Source organism: Festucalex cinctus, chromosome 14 (genome assembly GCF_051991245.1).
Source record: "Festucalex cinctus isolate MCC-2025b chromosome 14, RoL_Fcin_1.0, whole genome shotgun sequence".
Classification (NCBI taxonomy): Eukaryota; Metazoa; Chordata; class Actinopteri; order Syngnathiformes; family Syngnathidae; genus Festucalex; species Festucalex cinctus.
The window spans coordinates 22,815,561-22,838,732 of record NC_135424.1 but is presented as its reverse complement, the minus strand read 5'-3'; the positions used below and the strand labels follow the sequence as shown (position 1 = coordinate 22,838,732).

The following is a 23,172-nucleotide window of genomic DNA, read 5'->3' as shown; positions in this document are numbered from 1 at the left end:
CAAGTTGCTGTAGCAACGACGTCGAAACGGAGGAAGCGCCCAGCGTGTTTGGTTTGACGTCATTGTGACGTTTACTGCTCCGTACTTCCCGTTCCTCGCAAGCTCGTTAAGTAGTTTTCTTTTCTTTTCTTTTTTTGAGATCTTGTAAATTTCACTCCGCTTTCATGCAGCAAATGCCTGCATTTGGCAGGCGAATTTGAACTCAAGTTTACAAAAATGATTAATCACAGAAAATTATCATAGGGAAGTAATTTTATTTGTCTACAGAGCGCCAGAAGCATTTCTTAACTTGTTTTCTTATTATATATGCGGTATATGCCACGGAAGAGGCGGGACTTTTTTTTGCACAACAGTTTGTTTCCGGTTCGGTTTGCGACACGTGGGCTGCTTCAAAAATAATTGCGCTTCCGACTTTGTGCCCTCGGTTGCACGTTCGCAACCCGGACCGGAAATAAACTGTTGTGCAAAATCATGTCCCGCCTCTTCCATGGCATATACCCCATAGAAACTGGTGTGATGACCTGAAACATTTCAAGGAACACAAGACTTAAGACACAAGACTAGAAAAACTAACCAATAATTCTGTGAAATGATTAATTTCAACTCTTGCCTGAAAAAAAATTGTCAATTTATATTGAGCAATTTAGATTTTATAACACTTTTTAACAATATTTTTGCAGTAAGTACAGTATCGGCCGTTATGGACAGTCACGTGATCGTGTGCGTAAGTACACATTGAATGACATGGCTGCCGGTGACAACAAAGAGACTCTCGAGGAATTATCGCGTACCACGGCGGAGATCGAAGGTAGAATTAAGCCCTGCTGTCCGATTCAGAATCGATTTTCGATTCGAAACGATTTGCGATTCAAAATGATTCATGATTATTTCAATCTACATGATTTCATGATTTATTTCAGTCTGCTTTGCAAGACAGAATGACAAATAGAGACCAGGTCTCTTTTTTTTTTTTTTTTTTTTTTCTTCTAAACATTTATGAAGTTGTAAATTGGAAGTAAAGTCCCTTTTTCCACAAAAACAGTGTGTGGACTACAACTGCAACTCTATGTAGCTAACTTTAAACGTTATAGCTTTTATGGCAGGGTTCACCAATTCCGGTCCTCCACTTCCAGAGTTCTTCAGGTTTTAGATGTTTCCGCCTCGCAACACACCTGATACTAAAGATCAGGATCGTTATCAGGCATGCTGATGAGCTGATTATATGAATCAGGTGTGATAGTGGGCGGAAACATCTAAAACCTTCAGGACTCCAGACCTCGAGGACCGGAATTGGTGAACCCTGTTTTATAGTAGGTGTACAGTGGGGCAAAAAAAGTATTCGGCCAGTTTCCCATACATTTCCTGTTGGATTTTGGCCAAATATTTTTTACTCCACTGTATATTCTGCCCTCTCTGAGTAGATTGAGCATAGTTTAGTAAACAACAGTCCCTCAAAAAGCATCCAATGTTGTTGGTATCGATCTGTTTATTACACGCCAGTTGAGGTGAACGATAACATTTCGTTAAGCTTGTTTCCTAAAGGTAGATAGCTCAAGGTTGATGCAAAATGGAAACCGCCATTGACTCGCTAATGCTAATTAGCACGCTACTCGCGGCACTTATCACTCACAAGAACGGTTATAAATAAATTATTAAATAAATAGAATCGATTTTGGGACATTTTACATCAATTCTGAATCGCAGCAAATGAGAATCCATGTGAATCAATTTTTTTAACACACCCCTGGTCAGCATGCAGTAGTATATTTAACTTTCACAATGAAGATAAAAGGTAATGTTACTTGGCCACAAGGACAATATACAGCAACATTTGTTTTCTGCATAAAACTATTCCGGAGGAGCAGTGGGCAGCAATCTTGCTTCGCCCAGAGATCAAGACCTTGCATCAGCACCATATGTGCTGAAAGGAACTACACATATTTGGAATAAACGGTGTCCTCTGGAGCATATTATTATTTATTCAAAGCAATTTGTTCTCAACCTTTTGAAAAATATTCCCGACTGCAATACACCAACCAGTAGTTGACTGTCATTTATGGACATTTACAAGACGCAATTAGCCTACAATCAATTATAAACAATCTTAATCAGTTAAATTGATTAATTCATTATTACCATGTCTACAGTGGCATCTACTGGTTATTCAAATGAGGGTAAGCTCATCATTTCTGCCTCAGACATATCATCCAATCATCACGCAGAAGCCGAGCGTGTGGGCCAGCCCACTGCACCATTAATCTCCAGAGACGCTGAGCGTCTGATGGGTGGGATAAAATCCAGCATTTACCGCTTCAGGGATGAGTGAGAAGGAAGTCGCGTCAGTGACTTGTAATAAGTAGTAAAGATGAAGGTATTCTAGCGCACTGTTTCGCAAACCTGATACTCGGGGCACACTATCAAGCCTGTTTTCCATGTCACCATATTCCCAACGCCATGGGTTCCAGTGACAGCTCATCAGCAAGCTCCGGAGAAGCCTGACAACGATCCTCACCTGCGTTGGAATCAGGAGACATGGAAAACAGGCTAGCTAGCGTGCCCTGGAGGACCAGGGTTGAGAAACACTGATCTAGCGCATATTTAGTCAATGAAATGTCCACACAGCAGTACATAACATAGGCCTATTCACCACTTTTTTTCCCTTGCAGTCTTCGAGCAATTCCCACTGCATGCCTAGTAGATGATGCAATAGCACTAATTTTACTGCCTAGAAGGTGCAGTTCTACTCAAAATAATTCAACCCCCATTTGTAATTTGTATATTTGCTAAGTCACACAGTGGTTTTCATGAACCACCATGACAATTTAAATAGCTCAACATAACTAATATAAGAAAAATAGTGAGCCCACCGCTACTTACATCTATTGAGTGCAACTGTACATGTAAATGTTATAGTGTAATGCTATTGCATCATTAACTAGGAGTAGTATTATAATAACTCCATTATCTTCTGATTGTGTTTGTCAATTTCCATTAGAAATTAATTCAATTATTCTTTATATAGCGCAATCACAGCTACTGCTGTAACAAAGTGCTTTACAGTGGGTAAATGATTTCAATCATTGTATAAGGAAGTTAAGCTATACACACAGACTCGCACTGTAGCACTATTCTAAATTATTCGCTATTCTACATATAAAAAAGTAATTGAGTAACACCAAATTAATTCTATATCATCACCATAGACAGTAAAGGAAATGGAAATGTGTAAAAACAAACAAACAAACAAAAAAACATTGCAAAAACCAAAACAACATAATAGAAGTTAATCAACTAACAAGCATATCAGATACTCAGTCAAAATGTAATTACCTTCTTCATGCTGGCACCAGCGTAACTTTTGGCCTCCTCCTTAAATTGGGGAAGTCTGTGAGAAAAAGAAATAAAGAAATTTGGTCAGTAATCAGGACTGTACCTTGCCACATTGTAAATTTTGGTGCATTCATTCTAAAATTGATCAAATTAGAGAGAATCATGTTTTCAGTGTTTATTGCTGCATATTTATTTTATAGGCGCTAGATTTTGAAACAAATACAATAAATCAAATTTAGAGCCTGATTTGCTATAGGTTTGCGAAATGTTGATGTGCAAACTTGATTGCTGTGAAAGGTGATCTATTACTTGGACACAATAATTGTGTCTGCCAAACTGGCAATATTGCTGTTCGGTTCTTGTTCTGCAATGTAGGAGGAATATATGCAAGAAGATTAATTGAGCACATACAGTGAGATTTATCAAACCTCATAAAAATTTCAATGGCAATGGTGCCAGCACATATTAATTTTCTTAAGTGTGGGTAATTTGATTTCAGTGTTGGGATTACGGTCTTCTCCGGGTACTCCGGTCTCCTCCCACATTCCAAAGACATGCATGGCAGGTTAATCGGGCGCTCCGAATTGTCCCTAGGTGTGACTTGTGAGTGTGGATGGTTGTTCGTCTCTGTGTGCTCTGCGATTGGCTGGCAACCAGTCCAGGGTGTCCCCCGCCTACTGCCCAGAGCCAGCTGAGATAGGCGCCAGCACCCCCCGCGACCCTTGTGAGGAATAAGCGGTAAAGAAAATGGATGGATGGAGGGATATTGGGATTACTGGGACTGATGTAGCGCTATATTAAAATACGAGTGTCATTTTGTGGCAATGACGCTTGCTCAATCAATCGGTAACTACAGCTAAAGATGACAGTAACAAATAAAGCCTAGCTTGTGAAAATGTGCGGAACCACTGGGTCGCCTTACTCAGCTAGCTAAACAGGTCAACTAAAGTTCACTGTATGTTTATCTTCTCACAGTAGTCTCTAACATTGATGTGAGGACTCTTCTAATTCTATCAAACTTGGCAACCAGGTTATTTGTGCGCAGAGCATCATCATACATTTTCGACTGCTGGAGACACCATTAGCCAGAAGCAGATTGACTTAAACTGGCAATATCTCGATTGTTAATTGGTATTCCCTCAAGGGAGTTCTCCACAATATAAATCTAGGATTGCTCCACCGTGATTTTCTCGGGTGTCACCGGTGTCACCATGTTTGGTTTGCTATTGTCTGCAATAGAACAGTTGTTTACTCTGAGGGAACACAAAATGCTACGTGAAAGATGAAAACAAAATAAGTTCAAAGTGCCAGTTACTTTCCTATGTTCACTTTGTGTAAATCAATGAAACAACATCGCAAACCTCCCACCCAACAACATCGCAAACCTCCCATGAGACCCAGCGTAAACTACCTCCTTGTAAAGTTGTAAAGTTACCCAGTTAACAGTAATAACAATGATCAAGATAATCTTAGCGAGTTATGTATGACACAAAGATTCGTACAAATAAACGGACTGAGCACAGACTGAACCAGGTTTACGTCCATCGATCGGGCTTAGTAAAGTTGGTCTTTCTCAGTCCGTGTATTACTAGTATTTACGGGGCATCGCGTCATAAAGAACTTGTTTGTTGAAAAGTTTTGTGGATTGATTTTACAATGGACTTCAATGGAGCGGATACGAGCTTGGCGGACCTTGGCCGTTTGGGAGGCGTGGTTTGAGCATAGTTTGCTAAAGGTCAAGTGTGTCATACTGTAATGCGTGGAGGCTGATTTTGCCATGGAAGGCGAAGCGGGACAGCAACGCAAAAAAAAGGGAGAGCAACTTACGTGAACATTTATTTTAAACTAACAACAAAAAAAGAAGCGGGCTTGACGCCACCGCGCATTCCAAAAAGACCGTTCAGGGAAAAATCCGGGCAATACAAAAAAAAAAAAAAAAAAAAAAAAAAAAAAAACATTCATCGCCAAAAAGGCAAAAGGAAAAACTACTAACATACAAAGAAAAGAAAGCGCCACCTTGTGGTGCGGTGCCACACTGCCGATTGTTACAATACGCAGCACTAAATGTCCATGGGGACGAGCATGACATCACCCTCTACCCCCCCCAGGAAAGAACACTCCATATTGAATGGAAGATACAAGCTCATCTGGGCATTTGTGGAGCATAAAAAATGCTGTAAAATCTTTACCACAATTTAAACTCCACAATGCATCTATAAGTAGCAGTATAACTACAAAACATTCACAGACAAATGACTGATTAGCAGTAAGAACAACTTACAAAAAACACAGGATAAAACCGACTAAAGAAAAATGCCCATGGACATCCCTTTCATAAAAATAAACATATGATTAACTCTGCAGGAAGGTAAAACATGCCTTTAGCCACTTAAAAGCCAATAACATGGTGGGAATTTGAACATTCCTTGCCTAAGTCTCAAGCAAATTCTAAAGATGGTGAGCAATGTTATAAAAAGTGTGTGTATGCGTGTGTGCGTGTGCATGCAAGACTGTGTGCATGTCTGCAGTTTTGTGGACTTTAAGGCTTTACTGGAAAATGAGATGTCACCAGCAATCACGCGCACACACAAATACAAAGAAAAGAAAGAAAAAAAAAACAGAAGGAATCAGCCCCCCTGACATTAACTGTGATAATAGAGAGTTGTCTCACAAGCATGATTATTGGATGAGCTGTGGGTCCAACAGATTAACATACTAATACTCTTAGAATCCAAGAGTCCAGTAAAACAGACGAGCGGCACTGCTCATTAAGGGCTCCGATTCACTCACATCTCTATTATCCACCATCTGTGGACTGGAGGCTGGTGGAGGTTGAACAATGATAAGTAATAAGCGTGTGTGTGCGTGCAAATTTGTGTGTGCATGCACATTTGCGTGTAGGCGTGTGCAGCGTGTGTGTGTGTATTTGTGAGTATGAATGCGTGCTTGGGGGTTGGAGGTTGTGTGCATGCAAGTTTGGAGGCGAATGTCTGTGTCTGTGAAAAAGAGAAGAGTAAGCATGTGTGCATATATGGTGCCTTATATACTGTATTTTACTCATGCACTGTTGAAAAAAGGTGTCAAGGTGTTAATCTTTGAAAATTTGTCTTTGGTATCTTCGGTTTCTGTCAGATCGTGGAATAAGAACCCCCACATTTTAAGATTGGAGAATTGTGAAGTCTTAGGATTTCTATAAGACTGACAAGAAATTTATATGAATATGGCAGAAAAGTACAGTGTTTCTGTAGTATGAAGGTGGGAAGGAAGCAAGAATTTTATGCTGCATTCGAGAAAACCAAAAATGTGGCACATTCTAAATAAATTACCGTTTGAGGTCTGTCTGTCCTAATAAGTAAGGCAATACAAGTCAGAATAATGCTGCATTCGAGGTCGAGGATGGTCGGAAGTCGGAAATATCTGAGTTGAAACTTCCCAGTTCCGACCTAAAAAGCGTTCGAGGTGAAAGTCAACCAAAATGGCGGGTAGTAATAAATTGTTTTTTATTTTGCTCCATAAAACTCAATTTGACCTCCAGAAAACGTACTTTTTTGCAACTTTGCTTCATTTATTGTTTTAATCTTATTTCATAAGCATTCCATACAGTTAAGTAGTTTATTGTATCATTTCATGCAGGGATATAGCGGCATACTGTCACGTACGTTGCGTTACATGAAGTTATGACGAATATTTATAAATGAAGAAAGATATCTAGTTTTATACTTGAGTAAATTGTGTTTTGCCAGATTCAGAGTGACGTGACATTGTAGTACTCGGGTGAAGTCGGGGTCCTTTTTTTTTCTTCCGACTTCGCAAGTGTAATTTCCGAGTTCACGTACACACTTCCTGGTTTGAACTCGGAAAAGTCCGACTTTGTGACCATCCTCGAATGCACCATAAGTACCAGGTCAGAGCTTTTCTTTCTTTTATTTTTATTTTATTTATTTTTTTAACAAACTTGGAACAAAAAGTTAATATAAAAAAAAAAGGTGAATAATGTGAATCCACCGAACAGCGAACATGTGGTGGTCGACTGTAGTTTGTTTAAAAATTTTACAATAAAAACCACAAATGAGTTTTGCTTGATTTGTAAAGAGAACCCCACGCATCATTTAGCATTATACCAGTTGTCTGTAAATTCATAATTGCTGGAAACGCATGTATATGCATGTAAATACCAACATGTTTTCTTTTTTCATGCTCGTGTATTTCTAGTTAGATGAACGGAAAAGTAATTAAAATTAGATGATCCTGATTGTACTATTAAGCAGCTGGTAATATTTATGGGGCTTTGTAGTTTAAGCTGAGACTAGCTTTATCAACATACAGATCACTCCCTAAAGAGCACAACGGCATCTGACTGGCACTCTGATGTATGCCCAATGAGTGGCTGATGGAAAAATGGAAGCGCATATGCTAAATGCCATGTACAAATCATGTTATGCCATTAGTCAATCAGCGGTAATAATAATAATGCAATCCATAACCAAAATGAACAATAAACTCAAAGAAGAAAATATCCAGACATATCACAACCATGATACAGTAAAGACAGTAAAGATGAATGTATAAGCATAAATAATTTCACAAGGTTTAGTCCTTTGTAATTAGTTAAGAGAAATATGTTATCTCAAAATCTGAATTTTAAGATGGGGAAAAAACTCTACAACATTAAATGCAACTGTATTTAAAATCGATACAAAAATACACATCTTACAACAGTATTATATAAACAGTTTTATCAATATACAGTTTTATCAATTTACCTTGAAAACAGTAGCTGCACCATATCGACAAGGGTGTGTTCAGCTGATTTTCTGAGGAGCTCTGTGGAGACAGGAAAAATAACCCAAAACAATAACTTAAATGTAAAAAATAAAAAAAAGGATACAAGTGAAAGAAACAAAAAGGATGTTGGATCACTAACCACTTAACCGCATCTCAAAGCAGATTCGGAAGCAGGACTGCATGATCTCACAAACAGATTCATTGGTCAGGTGGGCTCCAACAGGCGTCAGCAGCAGTGTCCGCAAGACCTGAAAGAGGAACATAAGATGGGACTTGACGTTGTCTATAATGTGGATTTTTTTTTTGTCATGAAAATGCACTGCTAAATAAAATTAAACTAAAATAAAATTAAACTATTCACACGCATACGCACGCACACACACACAAACACACACTCACACGCGCACACCAAAATACATTTTTTAAAACAATTAAATAAAACGATACAATCTTACAGCACCAAAGAGACTGTAAGACAATATACTTACATATTTGTAAATAAATAAAAAAAATAAAAAATAAATAAATAAAAAACATGTAGAATCAGCATCCTCTCAGGTCTAAAAGAAATAAATGTCCAGCAGAGATGTAGTACCTGTAGAATTTTCATAAGAACCACTTCATCACTGGCAGGGTCCGTTCCGACAAATCTGGCATGTGTTACAGCATCTGCCATGTTCTCTATGGCCTCGGCTGCACCTTCATGGTTAGCATCTGCAAGTACAAAATTACAATGCTTTGGATATAGTGTTCATTAAATATAATTTAGGGCATTTTATTCAGAAAAACAAAAAAAACAAAAAAACTAAAATAATGATGATAGAGCGAAGACGTAAGATTATTATAACTTTAGCAAGTTGAGGGGAATAAAAAATGAATTTCAATTTATTGTTTGTATTCTAAGTAGTAGTGTTCCGATACCGTTTTTTTTTTTTTGGCTCCCTGATACCGATTCCGATACCCAGCTTTGCAGTATCGGCCGATACCATTCAGATAACTAAGTTTTTTTTTTCCCTCAACATGAAAAAGCTGTCCTGCCATTGGTTCAGAGCATTCAAGGGCCAATAGGATATCTAGATCGTCATGCAGTGAGCATATTACATATCAGTGAATGTCGTGCACGAGCAAGACACAAGATGCTGCATCCAAAATCCTATATTAGCGTTGGTATCGGCATGTTACTTGTGAGTACTCACCAATACCGATACCACTGTTTTAATGCAGTATCGGCACCACTGCCGATAGCAGTATCAGTATCGGAACAACGCTAATTCTAAGTATCCATTAAGTGTTTCAGTGACAATGATTAAAATGTTCACTGAGACACAAACCAAAATGTGTATGAATTTTTTGGATGTATGGAATCATTGTCTTTTTTTTTTTTTTTTAAATGTAATAGTTTAATGCTATTGAGCAAAACAACTCATTTTGACATTCAATTACATTACATTTGCGTTTGATCTAAGACCTACCAAACAAAGTAGTACATATCTCGTAACCCATCCATGGATACTATAAATATCTCTCAACTCAAGAGTAAATTGCACAACTCTTCAGTATATTTTCTCTCAACAAGGTACAACGTTATGATCAAAGCAAGCAACGGGGGCTGGCTGATGCCTACAATTTAACAGTTATATGTAACAGTAAAAGTGAAAGTCAAGCTCATCCATGTCTAGGCAAAAACTAGTTTCAGTTCATTCATTTTGTTCTTCCCAACATGGGACCAGATAGATGTGAGGAGGAGCGCTGGACAAATTGGCTGGTGGAGCAACAGGATCTTCTGTTTTGGAAATCTGAGTGGCTAGCAAGCTCTATGTCAGCCTGTTTTTCATTAACATCACCCTTGAAAGCAGCAATTCATAAGCATGGGTAAAGAGATGAGTGTATGGGAAGCATAGATGCAAAGCCTGAGAATAGAAGGTACAATTAAGGACTTTTAAAGTAAAACTACAATTACAGCGCAGCCGTTCTCAACTGAAACGTGCTACAGGATGTGAAAACGATGGAAATCAGTGTGTGACCACTGCTGAAGCTGTCATTTGAGAATAGACCAATATGATGATGATGTTTTTTTTTCCAGGGTTGATGACAATTATTAGTACTCAAGGAGGCCGATATTTGGGGCAGATTCTTTACTTTAACTAAAAAAAAGGTATAATATTGACATCAGCTGAATATTTAACAAGAAGAACAATTTGTCAAAATTTGTAGAAATGTCTTTTAGCATATGTTTATTAAAAAGTTGTTTGTATTTATCAATGGACATTGATGTACTAAAATGATAACAAAAACTTCAGGGAACTCACAGGTTCATCAGCAAAAATTACATAAAACCTTACTGCAGCTCAAAATATGATAATATCTGTTTTTACGGCATAAGAGACATTTAATTGACAAATTATTTACAAAAATCAATGACAACAACATTATATAGCCTGAACAGAATAATACAAGATTTCATTGTTAAACATTGCCTTAGAATTTTGTTGTAAAATGTTTTGCAGAACATGTATGAAGCAAATTGAAATATAAACAAATACTGTTGTTCAGAAATAGTGTCTCTCTAGAATTGGTCTGTGAAGAGAGTGCAGCTTTACAGGATTTTTGTTGTAGAATACTGTCAAAATATCGTTAGTTTTTAGAAAAAAAAAAAAAAAAGTTGTTTTAGCCCATATCGGCCATCCCTAGATTGAATCATAGTATACATTGCTTTTGTTCTTCAGTCCATTTGAAATATTGTCCTATTCTTGCATAAAGGGATATGCATTTCAACAATGTTTTTTTAATCTGATTAATCAATTAATTGTTTAAAAAAAAAAAACAAAAAAACAAAAAAAAAAAAAAAAGATTAATCAATTATTAAAATTAATCACAAAAGTGAGTACATCCCTCACATTTGTGCGGATTTTCAATTATCTTTTCATGGGACAACACTAAAGGAATGACATTTTGACACAAGTACTCAGTATCAGCTTATAAACATTTTGTATTTCCTAAAAATAACTCAAAATACAGCCATTAATAGCTAAACCCCTAGCAACAACAGTGAGTACACCCCGCAAGTGAAAATGTCCAAATTGAGCACCTTTAGTAATTTTCCCTCCCCAGTGTCATGTGATGCACTGTGATAGTGAGAGTCACACAATGTGACTGCTGTCTCGTCAAAGTTGTAATAAGGGCAATGGCTATGATCTTACCTATTAAGCCATATGACAAGAACTTGTTGACAGAGGTAAGGGCAAGGCCTGTGATTGGTCCAGTGGTATCCTCCGAGCGGACCACCTCTAGGAATGGTCGTAGGAATACATTGGGTTCAACATCTGGCAGCTCTGTAAACAAGGAATAGGCATCAGACATGTGATAATTCATTAGCAATCGAGTTTAAACAAACATATGTGCTGTATAGTTTAATAGAATGTATTTATCTAAGCAAGGTCTGGATGGTCACATACCACTCTCCTTAAACCCTTGCATACAGTACACCTTATCCACTGTAACTTGATTGCCTTTAGGAATAAACTAAATGACCTTGCTACCCTTGGTCAGATGATCCACGCAAACATGGTGTACGCAAACATAGCTCGGAGAAGTTAGCAACTGATGACCAGTGAGGCGGCGACATATCTAATCATATATAGGCTCAATCTCTTTTCTTTATTTGCAACCTCCTCTCCCCACTGTTTACATGTTAGCACCTCCCACCAGCGCTCCCCTCAAAGTCGTCTTCTTTTTACATGTTAGTGCCTGCCACCGGAGCTCCCATTGAAAGGCTGAGTTGAGTAACAAGGTACAAATGTTTGGAGAAATGAGACATCACGTCATTAATTGGTGTAACAAATCAATCATCTTGGTGGCTATATTATTCCTATAACAATAATTATGCATTAGACTGTGCTTTATCTTTCAAGTGGAATTAGACTCAAATTTGACTAAAACTATTGCTGTTCACATTCACAACTCTGCATATGTGATAGTGACAATTAGGGATGTCACGATAAAGGCAATATCGTGATATCGTGATATTAAAACTGCCACAATATCGTCGTCGTCATGTTCACAATATTTAAAAGGAACACATCTGTTAAAAAAAAAGTCAGGTTGATTTCCATTTGTGCAGTTCTAGCACCCTCTAGTAGTTTATTCGTGCAATTAAATTTTCATTAGGGATGTTTTGGCCTTCTATGTTTACAATCTATGCTAATTGTCAGATAAAGGGGAACCTAATTTGCTTGTGAAGCAATCAATGTGTGCTTGCATTAGCAAGTAAGTGCCTGAATATTGTAATTAGAGATTGTAGGTGGTTTATATTATGTTATATTATGTACAAAAGCACAATATTGTGCTTTTTTTTTTTTTTTTTTTTTTTGTATGAGCTCTTTTTTTTTACAATATTGTGATGTTTTTTTTAAATATCACTAACGCCCCCACAATACCGTGATAATTATCGTATTGTGACCTTCATATCGTGATAATATCGTATCGTGATGTTTGGATATCGTTACATCCCTAGTGACAATTTAGTCTGTTCTCATCAATGGCCTGCAAAGCCAGAGTTTTAATAATTTCTTTGTATCTTATCCTCGCCTAAAATAAAATTCAATAATACCACTGTATCCTTGTCCATTGTCTTTAGCTGTGGCATCGACCTGCACCTTAAAAGCTGATCGGGAAGAAACTCTTGATTTGCTTACTCAACTCACTCAACTCATTTTGGAGCCACAGATATTGTGGTCACAAATTTGTGGTTCTGGCTCATGATCCACCTAGTTCTCAGCCACAAATTAGTAAGTCATTGCCACAAATTAGCATTTTGTGCACACATTATGTCGAAATCTTAGCCACAATTAATCCCCACTATCCCAAATGTCATGCCTGGGGTGCAACCATCATCTTCTGTGCCAGCATCAAGCAGAACAAGAACACACTATCTTCGCACACGTCATTTCAGTTATAACCTTATAGTACATTACACACATGGACAAAATTATCGGTATGTCCGCATGGTAAGGGGGTTTTAATTAAAGGGAAAAACAACATGAAACAGGTCTGGAAAAAAAATGACAGTAACCTTAACAGAATTATTTTGTTGCACAACTTTTTGAGGCAATTACTAAATAACGTTTAACTTTTACTGAGACTTCCGCACCTATCAGCGGGTATTTTGTCCCACTCATTCATGAGCAAACAGTTCCAGTTTTCTGACGTTTGAAGGACGCTTTCTCTAGACTGTGCATTTCAGGTCCTTCCACGGATGTTCAATAGACCAGGGCTCATATTGCACCACATCATAATAATCCAATGTTTTTCTCTTAGTCATTCTTGGTGGTGGTGGTAGTGTTTTAGGGTAATTATACTGTTGCTTAACTCATGACCTGTGACAAGACCAAGTTTTATAACATTAGGCAGCACATTTCTCGCTAGAGTGCCTTGATAGTCTTGACATTTCATTGTACTCTACGCAAAGATTCAAGACACTGGTCATCTTGGTCATCTCCTATGACGTCCACTTTGGTTCAAACAAGGACGGATGGTGCCATCTGACACTGATGTACCTTGACCTTGGAGTAGACCTTTAATTTCTTTGATATTGTTCTTTGCTGGGCGGCACGGTGGTCGAGTGGTTAGCACGTCCGCCTCCCAGTTCTGAGGACTCCGGTTCGAGTCCAGGCTCCGGCCTTCCTGGGTGGAGTTTGCATGTTCTCCCCGTGCCCGCGTGGGTCTTCTCCGGGTACTCCAGTCTCCTCCCACATTCCAAAGACATGCATGGCAGGTTAATTGGGTGCTCCGAATTGTCCCTAGGTGTGCGTGTGAGTGTGGATGGTTGTTCGTCTCTGTGTGCCCTGCGATTGGCTGGCAACCAGTCTAGGGTGTCCCCCGCCTACTGCCCAGAGCCAGCTGAGATAGGCGCCAGCAACCCCCGCGACCCTTGTGAGGAATAAGCGGTCAAGAAAATGGATGGATGGATGGATGGATGGATTGTTCTTTGCTCTTTTGGTAGCATTCATATTACACATCCCTTCAATTTTTCATAATTTTCCTCCTGCTCCAGGGAGGTTAGTTATATTCTCGTGGATCTTTAACTTCTAAAATAATATGTGCAGCTGTAGTCAGAGGAACATCAAGCTTCTTGGCAATTGTCTTATAGCCATACCATAGCCATAGCAATATAGTCAGTGTTTCTCAAAAACTGTGCCGCAGCTCACTAGTGTGACCTAAGATACTGTCTGGTGTGTTGTGGGAAATTGCCCAATTCCAACTAATTGGTAACAACCAGTGTTGGGAATAACCGGCGTGTTTAAACTAGCGGTGTTGGGTAACTCCGTTCTTTTTTTTTCTTCTTTTTTTTTAAATAAACGGACTCATCTAAATAATTATTCTCCCCATATTTGAAACACCGTTATTGTTATTGTATGTGAAATATGCTGCGTTACAATACATTTATTAGTTTTCAAGGCTCGAAGTAAGCTTACAAGACATTGTGCAGTGATTGGCTCTGAAAATGTCATTTGCGCACATCTAGAGGCACTGTTGTTGTCGCACCTCGTCACAATAAAAGTGTCGTGACAGCTTAACTGTGTAGTAACTTATTTTGAAGGTACGGCGGGAAGAGTGTCACGATGTGACGGACGTGTTCCTTAGCATTTTAGCAGAGTTCACGTTCCTCGCCTAAGCATTCGGGTTTGACAATGCTGACAAGAGTGACAATCAAAATAACAGTAGAGATTTGCCGAAAAACGGCCGCCATTGGTGGAGCAGATTTGTTGACAATTCTGTTCCACCAAGAACCATGAACATCGCGACTCAACAAGCACCATAACAGCGATAAAGAAAAGATACCAGTAAGCCTACTGTAATAGCACCAACAATTGTATTTCTCTAATTTCACAAGTGCTAAACCCGTGAAAAGTGTTGAAAGAAATATGCAGTCTCGGCAAACCATACTGGCGGAGGGGATGGAGTCGAGGTCCGTCGGGAGCACCGAACAAATTAAAGTGAAAAACTGTGCGCAGTTGTATAACATTTGTATGTGAACGATGCAAGCATGGCTTTGGACAGTTTTCTGATGTAAATCAATCATTAAACATCTCTTAATATGCAGAATTATAAATTGAACATATATCACCATCCTCTTAACTGAAAGTGTACAAAAGTATGTTTTTCAGAGAGCTCAAGTGTAAGCTGATGATTTTGAGGAGGAAATGAAGTAGTAGTGATTGCAATGTTGGCCATGATAGAATTAAGCACTGCATATTTCTTAGCATTGGCAATATCTTTTATACAGTTTGATTAAAATGTGCATAATGCAACTGTAAGAATATTTGCACTTTTGATTTTAAGATATTTGCACTTTTCCAAGTTATGTAAACTTGTTGCTCATTTGCTCAATGATATACAATAGATATAAGCGTTAAAAAAAAATTAAACACTATAGGCATTTTATTTTATTTTTATTTTTTTTCTATATGTGGACTGCCTCGAGAGTCTGTCAATGAAAGAAGTGTGGCACAAAAAAGGTTGAGAAATACTGTTATAGCCAATGGTCTTACAGCAGTGGTGTCCAAACTACAGCCCGGGGGCCCTTTGCGGCCCGCCATCCATTTCTCAGTGGCCTGCGATATATGCTAAAAATGGCATTTGACTCCGTTCAAATAAAATACATTTAAAAAAAAAATGTTGGAGATGGTCAAAGTAAGAAGGGAGGGTATCGAAAAACAGGTGCCATTAAAGGTTATTTTAATGAACTAAAACTAATGAAAAAACTAAAACTAAAATTAAAAAAACAATATTGTTACTGAAATAAAAAAAAAATGCTTTTTAAAAAACAAAAACTAACTGAAACTATATTTTATGTTTACAAAACTAACTAAAACAAACTATAATTATATCAAACATGCCCTTCGTTTTTGCCTTTGGTAATTAATTTAATGCATGAGCCTTTGGGGATGATTTGAAATGTGATTTTTAGTAGATTTATTTTGATATAAACCGGAATGACGTTTGAAAGTATGTCACACAGAAGTGACGTCATCTAGCAGCAGACAATAGAAAAGCACCTTCAGATGACATTGCTCCCATGGTGTTTTTTTTTTTAAATATTACGCTCAAGTAATACACATTTAAAAAAAAAAAAAAAAAATAAATAAATAAAAAATAATACTAATACTGAAACTAACAAACTAAACTAAAAATAAGCATTTTTTAAAGAACAAAACTAATAAAAACTAACAGAACCACCCTGAAAACTAACTAAAATAGAAAAACTCCCAAAACTGCCATATTACAAATAAATTGGTTTATGCACTGTAGCATTTTCCTAAATATGTAAAAGCACAAATAAATTATTTGTACAATTTTAGGACTAAACACAATTTCTGTTCATAACATTATGTGGCCCTTGAGTCCTTCTGATTTTCTGTATGTGGCCCTCAAATTAAAAAGTTTGGACACCCCTAGTCTTACAGCGTAAACATTCTTGTCTATAACTTTCTTCATAATCTGATGATACATTGAGTATTTGCCCTCACAATACCGTGTAGATCATGGCTCCACTCCAGGCATAGAAAAACAACTTGGGCATCAAAAGAGCTGTAGTGAGAGCACAACTAATTTCTAAAACTGCACATGTGACCACTGCATGCATTAGAGCCTGATATCCAATAGCCCTACGGCTTTGTTTAGAAATAAAATATGGAATCATTTGGAAACTCAAAGAGACTTTATCTGCCGCCAAGGTCACTTTAAGGCTTCCTTACTTTCAAAGGAAAATCTATTACTTTCTGCTTTATTGAATATTTTTTCACCTGGTGTTTTATTTTGGGTTAAATCTGAGAGCTTTGAGCAGTCATTTTTAGGAGGGAGAGGGTCAACCAAGTGAAAATTTAGAACCAAGCAAGAATTTGAGTTTGCATAATGCTGCAACCAGTTTGCTATTTGAGATGGACATCTTTTAAATATACTAAGGTCAAACATACAAATCGCCTTACATTAAACAGTAAGTGTTCACTGAGTCTATTACTCATTGAAAAAATGGGGGGGTTTTAGTATCCCATTATGTTTCAATGTGGAGATGAAAAACGTGTAGTATTGGTGGAAGCCGGGCGCCCAAATGAATCTGTCAATAGCGCCTGATGAAGACTTCTTCAGAGGTGATCACCCAATAAGTGCTATAGCTTCTTTCCCAAAGACCAGATTGGAAAACTAAATTGCGGTATTGATCTGGATGGCCATCAGTGCACACGGTAGTGACTGAAGCCATGTGTCAATGGCCATCACCAACCTTAAATAAAACACAAATAGAGACTCAGTATTTCAACTCACAAAGTGGTCATAGTGAAGCAACCACCCAAAAGCCTGATGACCTCTACTTGGAATTGACAACAACAACAAAATAAGCAACTGACGGGAAACGCAGGAATAAATGTGCTGCAGATGCTGTCCTCATCTGAGTTTGCCCATTTAAACCAATCCAAACATGAGCTGAATTTGTTATAAAATGAAAGTTGTAAAATATGGTTTGTGTACAGACTCTGATTGACCATGAGCCTAATCTCCTCAAGCTCTCACAATGCTAGAGCCCTATCGCTCTGATCTGAGTATCCAGCCATGTGTGGATTACTACTCCAAATGACCCTAGCAAAAAGAAAGGGTGCGGGGGTGAACCTCAAACCCCCAGGAGAGCACCTCGGGATGAAGCTGGCTTACTGCAGAAACAGAAGCTCTCTTTAACACATGCACATCTATTGGCACTGGAGCAGAAAAGGCTTAGGACACAGGGAGAAAAACAGGAGATGAAACTGAGCTGCAGACACACTTTATTGTCCAGACAATGACGAAAAGAACTCAACAGCAAAAATGAAATACAAACAATACCCACAATGTACCAAACCTTCTGACTATAAAACGTAATTATTTCCATGTGGAACCTCAACAGATTATTGTAAGGCTATCTAAGCAGAGTCAAGAGTTATACAAACAGGGCAATCCTAGACAGAATCACAGTACTGAAGAGTGGAGCAAGTACATCAAAAGCAGAGTAGGATTACTTGGTAACTCTCCGAGACGTGAAAATGACTAATATCTTCATCTCACAAGTTCAATTTAGGGTGTGTTTATATTTCAGTCGTTATCTATTTAGGCTGGAGTCAGTTCAAGGGCTATTCCAATTGACTTAATTTTACGCTTTAAATATAAATTTAGATTTTTCTTTACTTCTTTTCTTTTTTTTTTTTTTTTTATATTTGAAGTAAACAGTATTCTTTTTTTTTCATTTCATTAACTGAACGTTTCTGAAACCCAATGACAGTGTCTCACACTAGGAATGCGTCAAATTTTCCCAAAAATGTCAAAATACAAAGTCGGGTTTGTTAATATCACTTCAACTACAATACAACACAATAAATGTTGAACATTGGATGATGCATAATGGAAAATTTGAGCTTTTTGATTGTGTAAAAACTTGTGTGGGGCATGCTTTTTGTGACATCCCCAATAGAGAATCTTGTGGGGGGGAGAAAAAAAAATAGTGAAAAAGAGTATAACTTCATTACTTGCCTACATATCTCTACAAAACTTTACACATTTACGTAATTGGTTAGGCTGAATTTGATGTGAACTTTTTTTTTTTTTTTTAAATGAAAATTGTCATTTACAAGACCCAGTTACCATAAAGCATGACCGAACATTTCTGATTTTATCATCTTTGTAGTACATGGGTTGTTTCGGTCACCTGTACAGCCGATGTCGGAGTTTGGTCCACATTGCCGGCAATAACTCAAATTTGTTTCCGGTGAGAGATGGACTTGGAATCGACCACGGCCACCCTTTGTCACAGAATCTGTTCATAATCTTTATGGACAGAATTTGTAGGCAAAGCTAGGCAGTACCCCAGTACTCCAGTACCCCTGTGACCCTAGTGAGGATTAAGCGGTTAAGTAAATGAATGAATGAATGAATGGATGGATGGATGGATGGAGGGATGGACGGATTTTCATTTATCAGTTTGGGATAATATAAGGGCAAAATTTGTAAAATTAAAAATAATAATAATAAATAAATAAATCAGGGTTTCCGTCAGCATATTATTAGTAGGGGTGCACCGATCACAATTTTCCAGCCGATCACCGATCCCCAATCTTTTAAAAAGTTTGACCTGCCGATCCCGATTTTTGCAGATACCGATTTTTTTTTTTCATTACAAGCAGCATATACCTTCAGTGTTCCAATCTTCTTTTACTGGAAAACAATGAACAATATTGGTGAAATAATACAAATGGGTTGTTTTAACTGCACATAAAGTAGTTCTCTCAAATAAAAATGAAAATCCTATTAGTCATCTCAGCAGAAGAGGACAGTGGCTGACTTTTTCAGAGCTCTGAAGAGGGAGATGAGATTGGTGGAAAAGATCGGTTTATTTTTAAGGGATCGGCCGATCACCGATCTTCTAAAATTAAGGAAATTGGCCGGCCGATCGATCGGTGCACCCCTAATTATTAGCCCCGAAGCCTGCCAGGCTCATCTTGCCCCCATGGCCAGGCTGAGTGTTGCCCCAGCCCCAACCCCCCCGACTTGTAGTCAAGTCCGCCGTGCTAATTCATGTCCTCGTTGACGACCAAGTAATAATAATGGCTGGATGTGGGCCAAGGAGCCGGCATCCCGTTCTTTATCTGCAACCGCCCCGTTAACAACTATGTTACATTAAGTTTAAAATGCCAACCGACCTGTTTTCATTCATGAAATTAGCAATAAATTCAAGTCATAGCTTGCTATCGTTGAACATCACCATCTGAATTATATCTTTAGCATCAAATATTGTATAAACAATATATACAGAAGTGCTTGTTCTGGACATGATAATTAGGAAAAAAATATAATAGAAAAGCAAGCATGTATAAGATCTGGCAAAGACCAGAAAACAAACTAGTAGAGCAATCAAGTGTGTGTGCGCGTGTGTGCGCGCACTCGTGGGTTTGTCTATGATCCTTGTTTGTTTCACCTGCTGCACTCCTTCAATTCTCTACTAATGGCATACCCATGGGGGAGGGCATTTCAGAAACCACACACTGTAAAGGCAGACTGCACTGTGTGCTCATCAGACACAATATTATGACACTGATGCAACTACAGCCACTAGTGTTTTTGTTGTAAAATTGTCACCACAATTAATAGTAGCAATTCTAATTACCATTGCTTTATAAAGAATTCTATAACACTGGAAATATGTAACTAAAAATGTGAATGTCAAAGATCTGAAAGCTGTGAATATTCTTAAAATTCAAACAATTGTTAACAATAAATAAATATTACCGCTTTAGCTATCTATCATTTTAGTATTCGGTACAATACTAAAAATTATGAAACGATGGAGTATTCGGCAAAAATATATTTTTGCTTGGTTAAAGAACAATTATGAATACACAAGAGAAAATGATATTTCACTTAATAATGAGCAGCCAGTTGATTTCCATTTTTAGATAATCCACTTTTTTCATTAATTGAAATTCTGCACAGCACCAAACATGGAAACATTAGTAGGTGAGACTTTGGGTAATGGGACAAAAAAAAAAGTGACATCATAATCAAACTGTGCAATTAATCAAAATTATCAGCATAATATTAAAAAAAAGGTTAATACTCATTTTTGAGTTGTTTAAATGTATACATCTGCACCTCTTTTTTATTTTATTTTACAATAGCTAATGTAATACATTTTGTTTCATCCATAAGTAACTTGCATAATTATAGTGTTTCAAATTATAGTATTTGTCTGAATTTGTTTTGTTTAAGCATTCTCTTGTTTTTTACCAAAAAATCATCCCACTGCATAGTGCACATGCTGCACTCCAACTTCAAATTTTTGCCAACATAAATAAATACATATTATAAATTCTGTTTGGTCCAAAAGGAACTTATATAATTATAGTGTTTCTATTTTTTTTAATTGGTCTTAATATTTTTAAATACTTAAAGATTTCCTTGATTTGTACCAAAAAATAATCGTTTGAATAATCGTGATTTCAATTATTGCCAAAATAATCATGATTATTGTTTTTTTTCCATAATCGAGCAGCCCTACATCATACCCACGGTAGCGCTTTGCCAGCTAAAACGGCCCATTTGAGTGAGCATGCTTTGTTAAAAATGTTTCACTCGGGAACTGCAACTGTGTCAAGCTGTTAGCATCGACGAGTTCAGAGTAATTTTCGCCTATTAAACTGTCTACTACTTCAACAGCTGTTGGCAGCCTATATTGGGGCACTCACTGCTAGCAAAAAGCAGCTAGTTGCTTGCCACTAATGCTGGCCACTCGTCGATTGGTCGATTATTCGATGGAATAAACGATTTTAAAAGGACACGATAGTGACAGGTCTTGTTTGCACATTTCATTCATGACTGTCCCTGTGTGCTCTTTAATACAGTCTTTTTGCTTTTAAGGTCCCCTAAAGCTGATCCGAGCATGCCAGGCATTTGGAGCCACAAGAGAATAATTTATGACAGTTGTCGCCTTGGTCTGCTAAGCCAGTTCAGGACAACTCCAAAGACTAAGAAAAGGGCAATTCGGTGCCCCAGTGGGGTTAAACCAGATGAGCTTTAATGTTTCCCCTCCATAGAGCCAATGTGGCATCAGTGGTTTGAAATATCCCTTGTAAGTAACTCCCTGTTGTTCGAAAGTCTAGCTGTTGCCATGGGGAGGGTAATCTGGTGCAAATCAGGAGCTCATATGGTACATATGGCACAAAGGTAATCCGTGATTTGCTTCAATTCATAAACTATACCTGATTTTGTGAACAGTCAAAGCTTCCACATGAACCTGGAGGTGGGGTGAGGGGAAGATTAAGATAGAACAGTAGTACATGTAAGATTATGCTAGCAAAACCAAAGGCACTGAAGCTAGCAGGAGCACAGATGAGTCATTGCGAACTATGAAAAGTCTAAATGGTAATGGAATATTTGCAACACTACAATTAAAAGCTATTGAAAAGTCCCTCCCCACGCCTGAATATATGCATTTTAACAGAAATAATAAAATAGTTCTAAACTATGTTTGTATGGCCCACTACTAGGTTTAAAGTGGAAAAACAACTTGGACAACTATAATTTATAATACTGAGAGATTTTTACACTTCAGGAACTTCCTGTTAATATTACGTGAGCCCTTTGAAAACATGTAGACAAATTCTTTCCCATGAAGTTCATTTCTGCAGTGTAATGTGTCTCCCTAACACCAAGCATGCTCTGCGCACGCAAGGCTGCGCCTATCCAATCTGACTGGCATCACGGCCATGGAATGCTGAAGTCCACATTTTTCCCATTCAGCAAGGAAAAGCGGCCTTTCAAAGCCAATCAGCTAGAAATGTTGCTTTGTTTTTATTTTCGACTGAACTTCCTGGAACCTATTATGGAGCTGTCAGGGATGTATATTTAGCTATGGCTACACAGGGCCTCCTCATCCCCTTGCGCCACTGGTCATGTCACCTCTGATAAACAGAAAAACAATTGGTTATTGCTTTTGTCACCTTTAAAGAAAATGGCACTGATAATGTGAGCAATGGTTGGAGCTGGCAGATATAACCGAGACAAATTCTCTGGAATCCAGATACAAAATTTGTTGAGCAATGTGATAATTGCATATTTGGACTAACAAGAAACAAATTTTAGTCCTGTTAGGATGTTGTAATATAAACAACCTTCATTTTTGCAGAGTAGGGTGTATTCCATCAAGCAGGTTTAACATGCTCTCATGTAAACCCGAGTTCTGATTTGACTTGTCCTGAATTTGAAAACTCGGATCGCTCAGGTCCAGAACAGCTGATCTGAATTTGCTCAATCAAGTCTAAGGTTTCTCACGCCCTGTTTACACGTAGCCGGGTATTTTGCAAACGGGAGATATTTTTTTGCGTTCTGCCCTGGCATCCTAACCAGGCAATAGCCAGATTGATAATTATGATTCACTCAATGGAGTTCCTCACATTATCACATTCACATAATCTGGGACTGTTCCACGGTGACTTGCTCAGGAAAGGCAGGACATTGTGTACAATACTTCGAGGTGATTGG

The 23,172-nt window shown here is 37.9% G+C and overlaps 1 protein-coding gene across 6 annotated transcripts in view; it reads right to left on the bottom strand.

Moving 5' to 3' along the window:
• gbf1 (golgi brefeldin A resistant guanine nucleotide exchange factor 1) overlaps positions 1–23,172 on the bottom strand; it is an 86,298-nt gene that overhangs the window by 39,830 nt on the left and 23,296 nt on the right. For all 6 annotated transcript variants that reach the window (XM_077494409.1, XM_077494412.1, XM_077494411.1 and 3 more), the window contains exons 4-8: positions 11,316–11,447; positions 8,711–8,829; positions 8,255–8,363; positions 8,094–8,154; positions 3,331–3,385 (exon numbers count right to left, since the gene is read on the bottom strand). In XM_077494409.1, coding sequence (XP_077350535.1) covers positions 3,331–3,385; positions 8,094–8,154; positions 8,255–8,363; positions 8,711–8,829; positions 11,316–11,447 — 476 coding nt within the window. The remainder of the gene's footprint in view (positions 1–3,330; positions 3,386–8,093; positions 8,155–8,254; positions 8,364–8,710; positions 8,830–11,315; positions 11,448–23,172) is intronic.